At 55.5% G+C, this 14818-nt stretch overlaps 7 protein-coding genes across 7 annotated transcripts; 3 read left to right on the top strand and 4 right to left on the bottom strand.

Annotated features, from left to right (window-relative positions):
- Window positions 1-654: 654 nt before the first annotated feature.
- Window positions 655-1012, top strand: LTR77_003150 (uncharacterized protein; the record flags this gene model as incomplete). Its single annotated transcript, XM_064800407.1, has 3 exons — window positions 655-719; window positions 791-847; window positions 925-1012. The coding sequence occupies 3 exons, from the start codon at window positions 655-657 to the stop codon at window positions 1010-1012; spliced, it is 210 nt and encodes a 69-aa protein (XP_064661746.1).
- A 596-nt stretch (window positions 1013-1608) lies between these two features.
- FAH12 (Oleate hydroxylase fah12) lies at window positions 1609-3148 on the bottom strand (the record flags this gene model as incomplete). The annotated part of the gene is made up of 2 exons (XM_064800406.1): window positions 1609-2081; window positions 2134-3148. 2 exons carry the CDS (start codon window positions 3146-3148, stop codon window positions 1609-1611), a joined length of 1488 nt encoding a protein of 495 aa, XP_064661745.1.
- A 1172-nt stretch (window positions 3149-4320) lies between these two features.
- LTR77_003148 (uncharacterized protein) lies at window positions 4321-5566 on the bottom strand (the record flags this gene model as incomplete). Its single annotated transcript, XM_064800405.1, has 2 exons — window positions 4321-4742; window positions 4795-5566. The coding sequence occupies 2 exons, from the start codon at window positions 5564-5566 to the stop codon at window positions 4321-4323; spliced, it is 1194 nt and encodes a 397-aa protein (XP_064661744.1).
- A 2208-nt stretch (window positions 5567-7774) lies between these two features.
- Window positions 7775-8291, bottom strand: LTR77_003147 (uncharacterized protein; the record flags this gene model as incomplete). The annotated part of the gene is made up of 2 exons (XM_064800404.1): window positions 7775-8094; window positions 8147-8291. 2 exons carry the CDS (start codon window positions 8289-8291, stop codon window positions 7775-7777), a joined length of 465 nt encoding a protein of 154 aa, XP_064661743.1.
- Window positions 8292-8546: 255 nt separating this feature from the next.
- On the bottom strand, window positions 8547-11076 carry CWH41 (Processing alpha glucosidase I; the record flags this gene model as incomplete). The annotated part of the gene is made up of 3 exons (XM_064800403.1): window positions 8547-8789; window positions 8844-10282; window positions 10353-11076. 3 exons carry the CDS (start codon window positions 11074-11076, stop codon window positions 8547-8549), a joined length of 2406 nt encoding a protein of 801 aa, XP_064661742.1.
- A 352-nt stretch (window positions 11077-11428) lies between these two features.
- Window positions 11429-12311, top strand: LTR77_003145 (uncharacterized protein; the record flags this gene model as incomplete). Its single annotated transcript, XM_064800402.1, has 2 exons — window positions 11429-11870; window positions 11896-12311. The coding sequence occupies 2 exons, from the start codon at window positions 11429-11431 to the stop codon at window positions 12309-12311; spliced, it is 858 nt and encodes a 285-aa protein (XP_064661741.1).
- A 544-nt stretch (window positions 12312-12855) lies between these two features.
- UGA1 (4-aminobutyrate transaminase) lies at window positions 12856-14412 on the top strand (the record flags this gene model as incomplete). Its single annotated transcript, XM_064800401.1, is given in 2 exon segments — window positions 12856-13354; window positions 13370-14412. 2 exon segments carry the CDS (start codon window positions 12856-12858, stop codon window positions 14410-14412), a joined length of 1542 nt encoding a protein of 513 aa, XP_064661740.1.
- Between the last annotated feature and the right edge of the window lie 406 nt (window positions 14413-14818).

The raw sequence follows: 14818 nt of genomic DNA, 5'->3' as shown, positions 1-14818 counted from the left end.
TTAGACCCAAACGTTACGCTGTCCTTGCAGGATAGCCATATTCCTAGTTACATACCAGTCAACGAAGCACCCGACATGGCTCGATTTTTCCTGCTCACCAGAAACGCTCCTCTCCCGAAAGCCATAGAATCTCACTCTCCATCACATCACCAACATCCAAACCATCCCGCAGACTCTGCAATCTACAATCCTCCGAACCGTCAATACCCGAACCTCACGCCCTCGTGAACCAAACCGGAGTCGCGGAACCACACCCAAGACCTCCCACCCCTCGTGTTCTTGGCCGGCACGTCATACCCCGATGCAAAACCGGGATGCCCACCCCTCCACACTCCCACCAAGTTACTTCCAGCCCTGTCAGGCTCGGGCGCCACGAGACCGCGATCTAGCCACACGCAAGCTCTCAATCAGCCTTCCGACGGCGCGGAGGGAGGATTGGAGCTCTCGTACCAGACCAGACAAGACGCAGGCTTTTTGCTGAGAGGAGCGGTGCGATGCCGTCACAGGTGAGGGATGATGTAGTAGGCGGAGGGTATAAAGTTTGTTCAGAACGATAAGAAGGACGAGCTGTTTTTCAATCTTCCTTCGCGAACCTTTGCACAAGAGAATCCGTACACAAAGCCCATTTTACCAGCAACAACAAGAACTATCACCATGCCTCCCAAAGAACCAACCGTCGTCGCCGACGAGAACGACTCCAGCTACGTGGACGGCCCTGCGTACGCTCTCCCCTCCCTCCCTCTCCCCCCCCCCCCCCACACCACAACACTACTGACAAAGTGTGATACAGCAACTCCGGCCCCCGCGGCAAGACCTCCAACCCTGCCGACAATGTTGGCGGGACGTCGTAAGTTTGACCTCTCCTCCCATACCCATAAAGCGAATGGCTTCTGGAAGTGTAGAGTACGCTGACGGCGTGAGCAGCAAGGACGGCGGTCTGAGCACAGCAGCGACTGTCGCCGACGGCGGACCGGACGATAAGAAGGACGACCCGAGCTATAAGCCTTCATAGACAGGATGTATGGGCAAGTGGGATGGAGGGGCGAGAGAGCTGTATGCTACCTACCAGCTAGCCAGCCTTCCTAGGCCCGCCCGATGAATATCATGAACTTGACGAGACTTGCGCTTATAACAGTTTCCTATTCATTTCGCCGCCCGCAATAGTCAAATAACAAAAGGTGCGTGAGACGAGAAGGGGAACTGTAGCGCACGTGAAACCCATTCCGCATAGCTTACGAACTGCCCTCCACCAAAGCTTCGTACTTCGTCAAGCTGATGCACACGATCGATGCACGACATTCGCAAGGTCAGATCGCACTCGACCGCGACACCCACTCTTTTCTTCCATCGCAACACCTTCAGAACGAAACAAGTGCAATTGTCATAATCATCCATATCTATTAGAATTCGCCAGAGCTGGCATCTAGCATCTAGCATTTCTCAATCTATCACTTACATGACAGACTGCCGGTCGTCAGTTCAGAAAGATAAAGACCTTCCCGTTCCCATCCAACGCCGCGCTAAAGCGCACCAAGGACATCATCGTCTCTGCCTCTCCCATCTCAACGAGCGACCGAGAAGAGGCAGCTTGATCATGTCGCATCAAAATCACTCGCTATCATCCTCCACCTCCACCATCCGGCCCCTCCGACCTCTCGTCTCCTGCTCTTGCAACGCCTTCGAAAGGTCCGCCGGCGGCACACCCAGCCCATTCCGGTTACGGAAGAACATGACGTTGGCGTTCTCGCCCTTGGCGCCCTCGTTCGGCTCGACCCACTGGCACCAGCGCGCGCTGTTCCAGAGGGAGCGGATGAAGCCGATGGAGCCGCCTTCGGTGTTGGAGCGGTAGTGCTGGCCCATGACGGGCTTGATGGCCTCGGTGGCCTCGTCGGCGTGGTAGAAGGGGATGGTGCTGACGTAGTGGTGCAGGACGTGCGTCTCGATGATGCCGTGGAAGAGCTGGCGGCCGATGAAGCCGAACTCGCGGTCGATGGTGGCTGCGGCGCCGCGGGCGAAGTTCCACGTCGCGCCGGTGTAGTGGGGGAGGGAGGGGTCGGTGTGCTGGAGGAAGGTGATAGCGACTAGTCTTAAGGTCAGTACAGTTCTCAGATTCTTGGGTTCAGGTAGTCTTACCGAGCCAGTGGTTTACCCAGAGGTACGGCAGGATGTACCACACAAGCAGGTTCGTGAAGCCGTACGTCCGACCGACGAGGAACAGGATGGAGGCGGTGATGAGCAGGCCCAAGTCGGAAAGCAGAATGAGCTTCTCGTCCTTCCTCTCGTACAGCGGGCTCTTCGGGTTGAAGTGGTTGACGCTACCGTTGCCGTTCTTACGCCCTGCTCCCTTGCCCTCAGGCTGCTTCTCGTGGTTGTTGTGGCCAGTCACGTTGGACAAGAGGTACATTGGCCAGCCGCCGATCTGCTGCGATAGAAGATGGGTGGCGGTGTAGATTGGCGTCTCCTCCAGCAACTCGTGCATCTCCTCCGACACGAAACCGCCCCTCTTGGCATGCTCTTCTCGGGTACGGGGGCAGAAAACCATATCACGCTCGAGGTTGCCAGTGGCCTTGTGGTGCTTGCCGTGGCTGATCTTCCAGCTGAAGTAGGGAACCAGGAGTGCCGAATGGCAAACCCAGCCGACGGTATCGTTCAGTGTCTTGCTGGGAGAGAAGGACTGGTGACCGCACTCGTGCGCCAACACCCACAGACCGGTACCGACGAGGCCCTGCACGAAGGTGTAGCCCGCCCACAGACCTGCTCGCAGTGCCATCGAAGGCACATACTCGGGTGTGCAGTAGTTGTTGAAGGCGTAGAAGGTGGCTCCGAGGGTGGCGATGTCGCGGGCCACATAGCTCAGACCACGGACGGCGGACCGCTCGAAGCAGTGCTTGGGGATGGCATCTCTTATGTCCTTGATGGTGTAGTCGGGCAGCTTGAACTCGTTGCCGTAGCTGTCGATCAGCTTCTGCTCGGGCTCTTTCTGGAAGTCCTCGACGGAGCCGAGGGAGGATAAGGATGTCGAGGAGGCGGAGCCAGTGGGCGAGTCGTCGGGGGTGCCAGCGAGGGAGTTGGAGACGGTGGAGGGGGTCGAGTCCACGGTGACGTTGCGTCGAAGGCCCGCCCTGGCGGGAAGGGCAGTGGTGCTCATCTGGGCGGTGGGGTTGGTGGTCGTTTCTGCCGTGGGGTTGTGTGTGGGAGCGAGAATGACAGAGACGGGTGTGAGTGAGGTGGAGGTGTATGGGGGTGGAGGCAAGGGAGGTGGACGAGGAGGAAGCGAGTGAAGGTGGACTATAAGAAGATGTGGAGGAAGCGGTGGGAAGGGACATTTTTCTTGGTGGCCGCTAGCGAGCTCTCCAACAGGGTCTGGAAGCGCTCATCGACCAAAGAACGGGCTGCTGTTGCACCTTACACCCTATCTACTGCACTTGATTGAATTTATAGCAATCACTGTCATTCACTCTATTCATCCACCAATTTTCGCGACCTCATTCACGAGATTGAGCGTGCAATGGCAGGGCAAAGACTGGCTCACGGCATATCTGTCCTTCCTGTCAGGTACGGGAAAATCTCACACAGCATGCGCCGAGACGCACCACGCAGCACGCAGATCGCGCTTGAATGTGGGCCTTCCAGGTTCTCGAGGCTCTACCGCAAACTCTCCTGCCTTTTGCCCTTCGCCTGCCGCAATCCCCAACCCACACCGCTCGCTGCCACTATCCTGTCTATAAAATAGCGTGGCATGGCAGAGGCGCCGTCGCCGGAGAGAGAATGCACCAACAGCGCTGCGGCGGCAAAGAGGTTCGGACAGCCGTCTCAGGCGATGTCGTCTTCTCCCGAGCCAGGCTTTTTCGTTGAGACGACCTGATGTTGTTGAAATGCATGGCGAATATGCCGCTGATCTCGCACCTGCCGTTTAGTCGCTGGATGATTGGCTTATCTGTAACTCACGGCGGCGGTACTGATTGACAACGATACCTTTCTCGAGTCTTTCGAGCTGTGCTGGACGTTCACATGCGTGACATATGAAGACGAGCTCGGTGTTTGCTCTCGTTCACATGCTGCTGATCATTCACATGCGAACATTAGACATGCTGGGCACGGGAAGACTCGGACTGTTGCAGAGAGGGCGTCATTCATTCGCTACACAGTTGATGCGAGCTACGACACCATTCAACGTCACTCAAGCTTTTCGTCAGTGGCAGCCATGTGTACTTCTCTTGCACTCGTGCTGTTCACCAATATAACCCTGGCATCGTCCAACCCACCCACACCTCCACACGCCTCCGCATTGTCAATGCTGCCAACTCGGCTCACGCCAACTCATGGTCGGTCTGGCCAAAGCTCCTTCGCAACATCCTGCACCAACTTCAACTTGGTGAACATCTTCTCCTCGGTCATGCCTTCCGCGCCGATAGCAACACTGGCGAAGCCGCACTGCGGACTGATGCCGATGTTCTCCATGGCCTCCTTCTCCGTCCGGCCTTGACCCTTTGCGATAATGGCCGCCGCTTCTCTTACACGGGTCTTCATCAGTTCCGCGTCCTCTAGCTGCGGGTCCTTTGTAGTGACCACGCCTAGCACAACGTTCTTGTGCTGCGGTAGGTATCTAAGAGGGTCAAAGCCGCCGGACCTAGGGTTGTCGTACTCCATGTAGAAGGTATCGTAGTTCAGCGTCTTGAAGAAGCGCTCAGCGATCGCTTCGTACGAGCCTTCGCTAAAGTGCATCGACTTGGAGAAGTTGCCTGCCGAACGGTCAGTCACTCACACCTCTCCTTATGCAAGAACAATACATACCTCGACACACATGCAACCCCACGTGCATATCCTCTGGCCGTCCAGCAATACAATCATTATGCGCCTTCAAATACAACTCGAACATGCGATCCGTATCCTCCCCATCCTTCTTCAACCCCTCCAACATATCGTCCGAGCAGAAATACGCCAACGTCGGATCATCAATCTGCAGATTCCGCAACCCCTCATCATACAACGCCCGAATCTCCTGCTGATACGCCTTCGCCAGGTCCTCGAAGAACGCCTCGTCCGTCGCATACACGCTCTTGTCAAAGCACTTGCCCGGCCCCAGGCGCAGGTGGAAGTAACACGGCGGCGGCATCGTGAACTTGCACTCGCCCCACTGCTCCTTCGGCACACACGAGCGCAGCATCTTCCAGTTCTCCAGGTACGTGCTACCCGGATTCCGGATCTTGCCCGTGCACACCGCGGCCATGGGGTATTGCTTGCCGGCCTTCTTCAAAGCCGCAATCGGGGCTGCGCTCAGGCGCGTGAGCTCCCATGGCACGGGCGAGACTTCTTTGAAGCCTTCGAGCTTCTCGAAGAAGCCCGAGAAGTAGTATTTGCGGTCGAACTCGCCGGAGCAGAGGGCGCGGACGCCGTGGGCTTGTTGCTTCTTCACCACGTCGGCGATGGCGCTTTGTTGAGTCTTGTGGAGCTCGTCTCGCGAGATTTGGCCCGCGTCGGCTTGGTCTTGTGCTTCGGAGACGGAGGCAGGGCGGATGAGGGAGCCGATGTGGTCGGCGTGGAAGGGGAGTTTGGTCACGGGCATGTTGGCTGTTTGCTTGCTTTGCAGCTGATGAAGGGAAGGATAGGAAAGGACAGTAATGATGATTCTTGCCTACTCAGCTCTGCATGCGTAGGTGGGAAATAGTGTGTCTACGACGACGACAGGAAAACCTCACCCATTTAGCCCCATCAGCAGCCCGCATGCGCATGCTCCGACTGACGTTCACATTTTAATTCGGCATCTGCTTATTGTGAATAGCTAGCTGTGCGAGGGCAAAGGCAAGGTACAACGGCAGTTGTATCTCGGTCGGGCAGCAGCAGTAGCTGTGATGACAGATGTCATCAGGTGCGCAATAAGGTGGGATGCAGGAGGAGTTCGGCGGAGCAATCTTTTTTAGCCCTGAAGTGTAACCTGGGAAGTGGCATGTTTTTCTCGGCATTGATGTGGTGGGAGAGTTGCCGAGGTTTCTTCTCGTCCAGCATACACGCATGATGGTTAGATTATCTTTTTGTCGCATGGTTGCTTTCTTGTACTGTCACGCTGTACCTCCTTCCCTGTCTGAATGGGAGGACAGGACGCTCCTTCCATCAGCGAGAAAGTTTTGTTATCCTATGCAACCGCATGCACACCCACCCGAGCAGCTGCCGAGCTATGGCGTGCTGAGTGGTGCTTGTCGTGGGCAGCTATCACTCCGAGCAATCCTGAGGTAAAAGGTACGAGTCGGCCGAGCGAACGCTGTGTTGGTGCGTGCCTACTGCTGCACTTATTGAACTAGCCTGCTCCTAGCTTGTTCGGTTCTCCAAGGCCGGTTAGAGAGAGGTGCTTCGCGTAGCACCACACTTTCTCCTTCCGCTCGTTCACAGGATGGCACTTCGAAGTCCCGGAAAGCAGCCCCGGTCTCCCCATTGAGTGAGAAGCAGCAGGGATGCAGGCTTAACATTCTGACTGAAACCCGACGGCAAAGGCCATGATCAGCTGCCACGCGACTCTTTGAGCATCCTGCCTTGTTGCAAAAGCGTCTTCATCAGCACAGGTAGCGACGGCGTCGGCCTGCTCCTGCTGCTGGCATCAGGAGCTCACGGATTCTTGCTATGAGCTCCGGTGCCGCTACAACCTCTTACGAGCAAAGTTGTGCACCATGATCTGTCTCAAGACAATGAATGAACGGGCAGGCACGTTCCTGGGCCCAAACGATATCTGCGGCGACCGAACCGTGGGTCAGGAATAGGAGTTCTCGGCGTCCATCGTCTGGTCTGGTATCCGATTCTTCGCGAGGGCTGGAGGAACCTTGTCCCCCTGTCGGCCTCCTCGGAGCCTATTGCCCTGTGAAGAATCGCCGTCTCCTAATGATATCGCTGCCGGCCGGCCTTGCGTGGCCACTGCAACCATCGGCCACGCTCGCGAAGGGAGGCAAGCACCTGGAAGCATTGTCGCCGGCGGCAGTCTTGTGCAGCACGTGCAAATGGGCCAGAGCAGCTCGCGTTCAGCGTAAGAGAAATGGCGGAAAGGACGATGAAGACCACACTGGAGCCAAGGTTGGGGTCTCATGCCAAAGGAGGTTCTGAATGCTTGTCGTGGCGAAGAACGCTGCTGGCGATATGGGTGTCGGTGGGAGCCGCAGCCTCGATCCTGCCGGAGAAATGATGTGACGTCGCCTACCGCTCCCGCTTTTTCACACGCCTCCCCCACGGCCTAATGTCGGCCTCCTGGTCGCTGAATGTATATTACATCAAAGGCAGCGTGCTAATAAGTACCCAGAGAAGCCACTAGGATGCAGATGCCCCATCATTTGCAAATGACTCTTTAAGGACGTTCGGGGTACTTGTTAAAGCTTAACCATCGCTTCCCTATGAGGGTGGTCCCTTTAGAATGGGCAGGGAGTTTGAGAGTTTGCTTTCCCGTTGCATTGGTCTGCTCTGAGTGGTACTTGGTGTTAAGCCAGAGCATAGACCCTGATCTTCTTCTTCGAGTGGTACTTGGTGTTAAGCCGAAGCGTAGACAGATCGCTTGACCTCACTCTCAGTGATGGTACTTGGTGTTAAGCCGGGGTGTAGGTGTGCGGCGGTTTCTTTTTGTCAATCTCGAGGTTGGTGGTTCGAGCGATACACGCGACATATACCATTGACAATGATTCTCTTTTGCAAAAACAATCTTGAAGTCTTCCTCCTGTCCGGTCATCTGTTTTCCCTTCCATCCACCTTTGCTCGCACACGAGTGACGCCCATCAACACCACGCTGCCCATTCAATCATTATCTTCCCATAGCATACAGCCTCGTATACAGCCTCACCAACCCCTCCGCACCAACCAGATCTCCTGCCCGCAGCAACTTCGCAAGATCGATGTTCAAAGGACTATCCGGCTCACCGCCCGCACTCAACAGCTGCTGTACCGCTTCCAATGTACTCACCACCCCATACGCGGGCGTCCACGACGTCTTCAGCAGATCCAGACAGATCTCTCCGGTCTTGAAGTTGACGTTAGGATGGCAGCAGGGCGTTTGGAAGTAGATCTCCGGTGGGGAGGAAGGGTAGTTGGATGGGATAGAGATGGAGAGGATGAAGAGGCCGCCTGCATCGCTTTCAGCTGCCGTGCATTTCGAGATGATGGAGCTGTAGTATACCTTCGTAGGCAGTTTCATCCGGTCCCTTCAGCACAGCTCGCAAGTGGAAGAGGTCCTCATCGCTTACAGTAGCAAGCTCGACAACGGCGGAGGAAGGCTCCCGATTGAACATGTCAAGCTCTTTGATCAGTCGTTTAGATGCCATGATTATCGGTCCATCTGCTTTCAATACTACACACAAACAAGAAGTAAACAGAAGAAGCTCACGACGAGAGCTTAAAGTCGAGCTCTGCTGAGGTCGACTTTGGCCGAGGCCTTGACCGTCCCGAGAACCCGGAAGCTTGAATATTCACCTGAGACACGTGATCGTCTTCTACTTCCGCATTTTTCTAGATCTTAGAAGCGCGAAGCCTTGATAGTATCCTTTACTACCTGTCTAAGCCTTGCCAGATATGTATATCTACAGCTCGTCATGCCCATCATCCCTCGGCGACTCCGGCATCCGCATAATCTTGACCACCAAACTCGTCCAACCGGTGAAATGCCTCGTACGCTGACCCTTGCCTGTCTCGGGGTTATACTGCTCCCAAGCGAAGCCAGTCTCCTTCCATGACTCGTACACGGTGTTGACGAGGTTCTTGCGGAGAGAACTGTACATCTTTGTGGCCTTCTTCTGCTGTGGTCCTGCGGCTTGTGCGGTGTTCTAGCACACGAAGTCAGCGGAAGCAACATGATGAAGCAAGTGATATGTACTTACGAGCAGTTGCCGTACGATGAGGTAATTCATGTTCATCCAGACCGGACTGCGCCAGTAGTTCTCTTCGGTCCCGTACAGCTCGTCTGCTTTACTCAAACTTCTGATGCCGTGCGGACTCCACAGCTCGTCCTCGTCCGCAATCAGGTCGAGCACAGCCTTGAGATGCTCATGGTCTGGGCCAATCAATCCGGTCATGAACGGGAAGATGCTGATGTAGCCTTTGTGGCAGACGTGCACACTCTCTTCGTAGTCATCGATCGTTGCATCACAAAACGTCTTGTCCTTTGCTGACCAGTGAAGGTCATTGACGTTCTTGCGAATGGCTTCCGCCATCTTCGCAGTGCGAGCTGCATCTTCACTCTCTTCGAGGTATGACGCGATGCGATGCATCGATCTTGCCATCATACCCATCCACGAGATAAGGTCGACGTGAAGCTCACCTGGATGAGGCGGCTGTGGTCGTGGATAATCGTCGAGGCCAGAAGTCAGAATGTGCTGCGGTGACCTTCCACGCCAGCGATACGCCTCCTTCGAGCTGAAAGCAGGCCGATCGTAGCTCTTCAGATCGCCAAACTGCGTCTTGCGGTACCAGTCGAAGTTGCGTTGCAGCAGTGGGAACAGTTCTGCTAACCAAGGCTTCAGTACCTTTGCAACTTCGGCATCTGCTTTCTTGCCCTCGACTTTGTCCAGTAGGTCCTCGAGCACCATGAAGAGCGTCGGAGGGTTGGCATAGTGCGGATACTGTACTTGAAACTCTTGCGGCACTTTGGTCCTTGCCTCATTACCGAGAATCTGCTCTCTCGGGATCCAGCCGTCTTCATCCATGGTGTTGAACCAGCTGCTCAAAATCTGCATCACGAGCTCCGCGTCCCAGTCAACAATCGGCAACAGATGGAACCCTTCATCCCACAGAAACCCTCTTGGGAAGAAAGGCCGGCTAGGGATAGACGTAAACAGCTCGTACGGCCCCTCAAGCTGCTGCTGGTTCCGTGCGCGAGCTTCAGCTGTTTCTTGGTAGAAGCCTTCATTCTCCTCTTCATACTCTGGTGCGTACGAACGGTCGATCATCTGGTCACCGTAGAAGTAGCCGATACCGCCAATGAGATTGGAAAAGAGCGATTGGCTAAAAGTCTGATGGTCTTCCTTCGTAAAAGGCCTGCTTGGTGCAAGGACACTCTTGAACTTCGAGTCGAAGGCAGTGGTGACCTTGTTGATCTCCTTGGTCAAGTCGGCCGATGACGGTGTCTTCGAGACCTTGGCCGGCGTGTAGAAGATGTCAAACTCAAAGTCACCTTCGAACACTTTCTGAACCATCTGGAAATTGCCTGAGCCAGGGAGATCTTGCAAGGTATAGGTCTGCCAAGGTGGCGGCATCTGTTCTTGGGTGTACTTCTCGACATAGGCGTCGATCGTCGTCTTCAAGGAACTGAAAACGAGAGCTGTGAAAGAACTTACGGTCAACATCAGCATGGCTGAGGAAAGCCATTGGAAAGTAGGCCAGCGACTTACGCTTGCTTTGCCAAAGTGCCTCCTCTGGTACTTGGACAGAGTGAATGAGTGTATGCTCCAGTGGCTTCTCGTTGTACGAAGGATGGTTATGATGAGGCTTGGAGTTCTTTCCAGGCAATTCAGCGACCGTCAGACTGAAGTCGCCTAAGTCTGTCGTCTGTCCGTTGATGACAACATTCCGATCAAAGCCTAGTTCTTTCCCTTCTGCAGCCCCTACCACGTCCAGAGTACTCAACCCTTCAGCGCCTACAGTGAACCAGACGGCCGTCTTCAAGCCCTCTTTGACACCGTCCTGACTGCCCAGACTTGGCTCTGCATCTTCTCGAACAGTGCCCTTTACTCTTGCACCCCATCCAGCTCTACCTTCGTCGAATTTGACGAACGAGGTCTCCATGTCGATGCCATTGCCCTTGTCGTATATAGTTTGCACTCCACCAGTTCTTGGGTCGTACTTGTCCCAGCCATAGCCAGCCATGTCTTCATTTTGCTCGCATGTAAACCGCATGCCATTGGAAGGGTGATTGAAGTCTTCAACTCTGGACCATAACAGAGCAGTAGTCAGTGACTTGGGCAGCCGTGGCCGAAGGCCAAAGTAGAGGTTCGGACGATAGGGTCCCCATAGTAGGCTGTCGTTGGAGGCTTTCGAGAAGACTGAAGCAGAGTCCTGTGCTGAGATGAGGGCGGCATTGCAGAGCGCCAACAAGGTGACGTCTCGCCAGATCATCGTGTATGTCTAGCAAGGAAGCAACTGTATGCTTCAATGCTGCCTTTACTGACGCTCAAGGACACGTTGTGCAATGCAAGCTTGAGTGCAGTAAAAAGTCCACGCACAGCCACAGCTTCCGCCACAACTCTATTTCGGAGCACATATGAATGCATGTGTGAGCTTTAAGTTCAAACCGTCTTCAGTACCGGCTCAAACATTCAGTCTCCAAGTTCACAACACCGCTGCGCAGGCGCGCGCATGTAGTACGACTGACGAGATCACCGACAACCTCAGAAGGCTGCTTTGATCGTTTGGAGGGTCGAATTCCTACGTCTTCCAGAAGAAGGGAATCCCCAATCAACCACCCAACATGGATTTGGTTCAAACGGTACGCAAGGAAGGCAGCCGTGGCGGTGTCAACTTCTCCTGGGACGATGTCAAGAACTCGCAGCACCGCGAAAACTATCTCGGCCACTCAGTGATGGCACCAGTAGGGCGCTGGCAGAAGAACAAAGACCTATCTTGGTACGCCCGCGCTGAGGATGCGGACCTTACGCCCGAGCAGCGGGCGGAGAAGGAGCAGGAGAGAAAGCGGGAAGAGATGCGGAAGATTAAGGAGGCTGAGGAAGATGCGATGTTGAAGGCGATGGGGTTGCCGGTGCCGGATCGGACGAATGCGAATCAAGAGCCGTTGGGGATGGGGAAGGAGAAGCAGAGGGAGATGAATCAGGCGCTGAAGGAGGCGTTGGGGGATGATGAGGATGGAGAGGTGGAGAAGGGCGTGGGCTTGGGAGGGAAGGGTGGTGTTGCTGGTGAGGATGGCAAGGAGCTTACTAGAGGCTCAAGGTCGAAGGACGATGGCAGGCGGAGACACCGGAGTCGAGACAGGGAGAGGAGACGGCGTGATCACGACGATGATGACAGGGCTACCAAAAGGAGGGAGCGATCAAGGTCAAGATCACGGGATCGGGATCGGGAGAGACGACACAGGCGCCATCGTTCCCGCGAACGTTCGGGGTCAAGATCTGGTTCGCGGCAGGAGGATCGACGAAGGAGGTCACGGAGTCGCGATCGGCCACGATACGAAGAGGACGCGAAGAGACGACGAGACCGAGAGCGCGATCGAAAAGACCGGTCACGAAGTCGGGAAAGAGATCACAGACGACGGGAGAGGAGCCGGACCAGATCGAGGTCTCCTTATGGACGGCGAAGGCACCGCGATGATCGATGAGCTGGCTTGTTGTCCTGTCTAGCACGACAAAAGACTATTACCTGTCTCGCAGCGAACGATAGCTGTCCGGTGGCTCGTTGACGCTTCCAACAGGCCTCACATCTCAACCCGGCGCCCTCGTCTTATGGTGGCCGTCTCAATGGCAACTAAAGGGCTCGAACGGCTTAGGGATGGCCGAATAGCTGGACGAGGTCTCAACGCTGTCACTCCTTTGAAGGATTGCCGGAACAAACAGCTAGGTGGTCTTTTACCCTCATCCGGACACGTCTACATAGTATATAGGCCGTCAATCCACAATTAGCTCGAGACAGAGTGCATGTCCGAAGAACAATATACTCCTAAAGCCTTTCTTGGCCGGTCGAGGAAGCACCCCGCCTGAGCACGTGACTGCACCGGCTGCGGCTTCCTGATTCGGTAGGCAAGTGGATGTGAGCAAGGGTTCTTGCCCGCCGAACGGGATTACACGAACCTTCATCAAGGGCAGCTTCGCCTTCAACAGGGCGCTCGCCTTCCCTCTTCTCTTCGTTCTCACATTTTCTGGACGAGCGAAGCAGACAACAACAAACATGGCGTCCTTCCTCCGCAGCGCTGCTCGAATGCAGCCCACCTTCAGCAGGGCCATTCGTACACAAGCTCCCATGGCCCGGCGGTCAATGGCATCGCAGACGCCACCACGAAATGCAACGGCAGCAGCAATGGCTCAGGCCCCAGTCTCTGAAGCCTACGAGCAGCCATACTTCCCAGACGAGCCCACTGGGCCCATGATTCGTACTGAGATCCCTGGACCCGAGAGCAAGAAGGCCATTGTCGAGCTGGACAAGATCTTCGAAACGCGCTCACTGAACATGATGACTAACTACCAAAACTCCTACGGCAACTACATCGCGGACCTCGACGGCAACGTCCTGCTCGATGTCTACGCGCAGATTGCTTCCATTCCCGTCGGTTACAGCAACCCGTCCTTGCTCCTCGCAGCCACCAGCCCCGAGATGGTGTCCGCGATTATCAACCGGCCAGCCATGGGCAACTTCCCGCAGCACGACTGGGCAGAGATCCTCGAGACCGGTATGCTTCGCGTAGCACCGAAAGGCTGCAACCAGGTCTTCACGGCTCTTGCTGGCTCGGACGCCAACGAACTCGCATACAAGGCTGCCTTCATGTGGAGGCGCCGGCAACAGCGAGGCGGTCCAGACGTCGAATTCTCTCCCGAAGAGATCAGCTCATCCATGATGAACCAATCGCCTGGCTCGCCCAACATGTCAATTCTCTCGTTCAAGACGGCTTTCCATGGCCGACTATTCGGCTCACTCTCCACCACCCGCTCTAAACCCATCCACAAGCTCGACATCCCTGCTTTCGACTGGCCGCAAGCCTCGTTCCCAGCCCTCAAATACCCGCTCGAACAGCATGCCGAGGAGAACGCAAGAGAAGAGCAAAGGTGTTTGGAGGAAGTGGAGAACCTGCTTCAGACATACCACAACCCGCCAGCTGCTGTCATCATTGAGCCCATTCAATCTGAGGGCGGTGACAACCACGCTTCTCCAGCCTTCTTCCAGGGCCTTCGTGAGGTCACCCGTAAGAACAACGTCCTTCTCATTGTCGACGAGGTACAGACCGGCGTGGGTGCTACTGGCAAGTTCTGGGCTCACGAGCACTGGGGTCTGCAGGACCCACCGGATATGGTGACTTTCTCCAAGAAGGCGCAGACGGCCGGCTACTACTTCGGCAACCCTGAGCTCCGGCCGAACAAGCCTTACCGCCAGTTCAACACGTGGATGGGCGACCCAGCGCGAGCCCTGCTCTTCCGCGCCATCATCCAGGAGATTGAGCGATTGCACTTGGTCGAGAACACCGCCCACACTGGTGACTACCTCTTCAACGGTCTCCAAGAGCTTAGCAAGAAGTATCCCAAAGAGGTCCAGAACCTACGTGGTAAAGGCCAAGGCACGTTCATCGCCTGGGACTCGCCACGAAGGGATGAAGTGCTGAAGAAGGCGAAGGGTGTCGGTATCAACATCGGCGGGTCTGGTGAGAAGGCGGTGCGTTTGAGGCCGATGTTGATTTTCCAGAAGAAGCATGCGGATATTCTGATGGACGGGCTGGAGAAGATCTTCAAGTCGTAAGAATTGCGGCTGTCACGATGTAACGAACTGAAAGCGAATGGCTTCTGAGCGGCGTGCTGGCGTGCCGGCGTGCTGCAAGGCGTCCGATACCTTAGCAATGACCCTGTGTAATTGAGCGTGGTTGTCTTCATGAGCTGTTCATCCAGATATCGCCGCTGTCACATGCAAGTTTGTGAGGTCGGACTCTAATTGGCTCAGATGAGAGGGCGCTAGCTGGTGCTCGGCTTGGCGGCCTGTGGAGAACTGCCAGAGCCGCGACAGCCCTCTCAACTTTGTTGCGCTGTCGGAGAAGGAGTGCATCGACGTCGACGGCGGCTCGAGGCTTCGTTCGGCATGTACTTTTTGCCCGGACTGATGGCCTCTTCTCTTCGCTCGAGTCGAGAATGTCGTGGTCGGAGCAGCGACC

Source organism: Saxophila tyrrhenica (assembly GCF_035928015.1).
Source record: "Saxophila tyrrhenica strain CCFEE 5935 chromosome Unknown scaffold_4, whole genome shotgun sequence".
NCBI lineage: Eukaryota > Fungi > Ascomycota > Dothideomycetes > Mycosphaerellales > Extremaceae > Saxophila > Saxophila tyrrhenica.
This window is presented reverse-complemented; position numbering and strand designations above follow the sequence as displayed.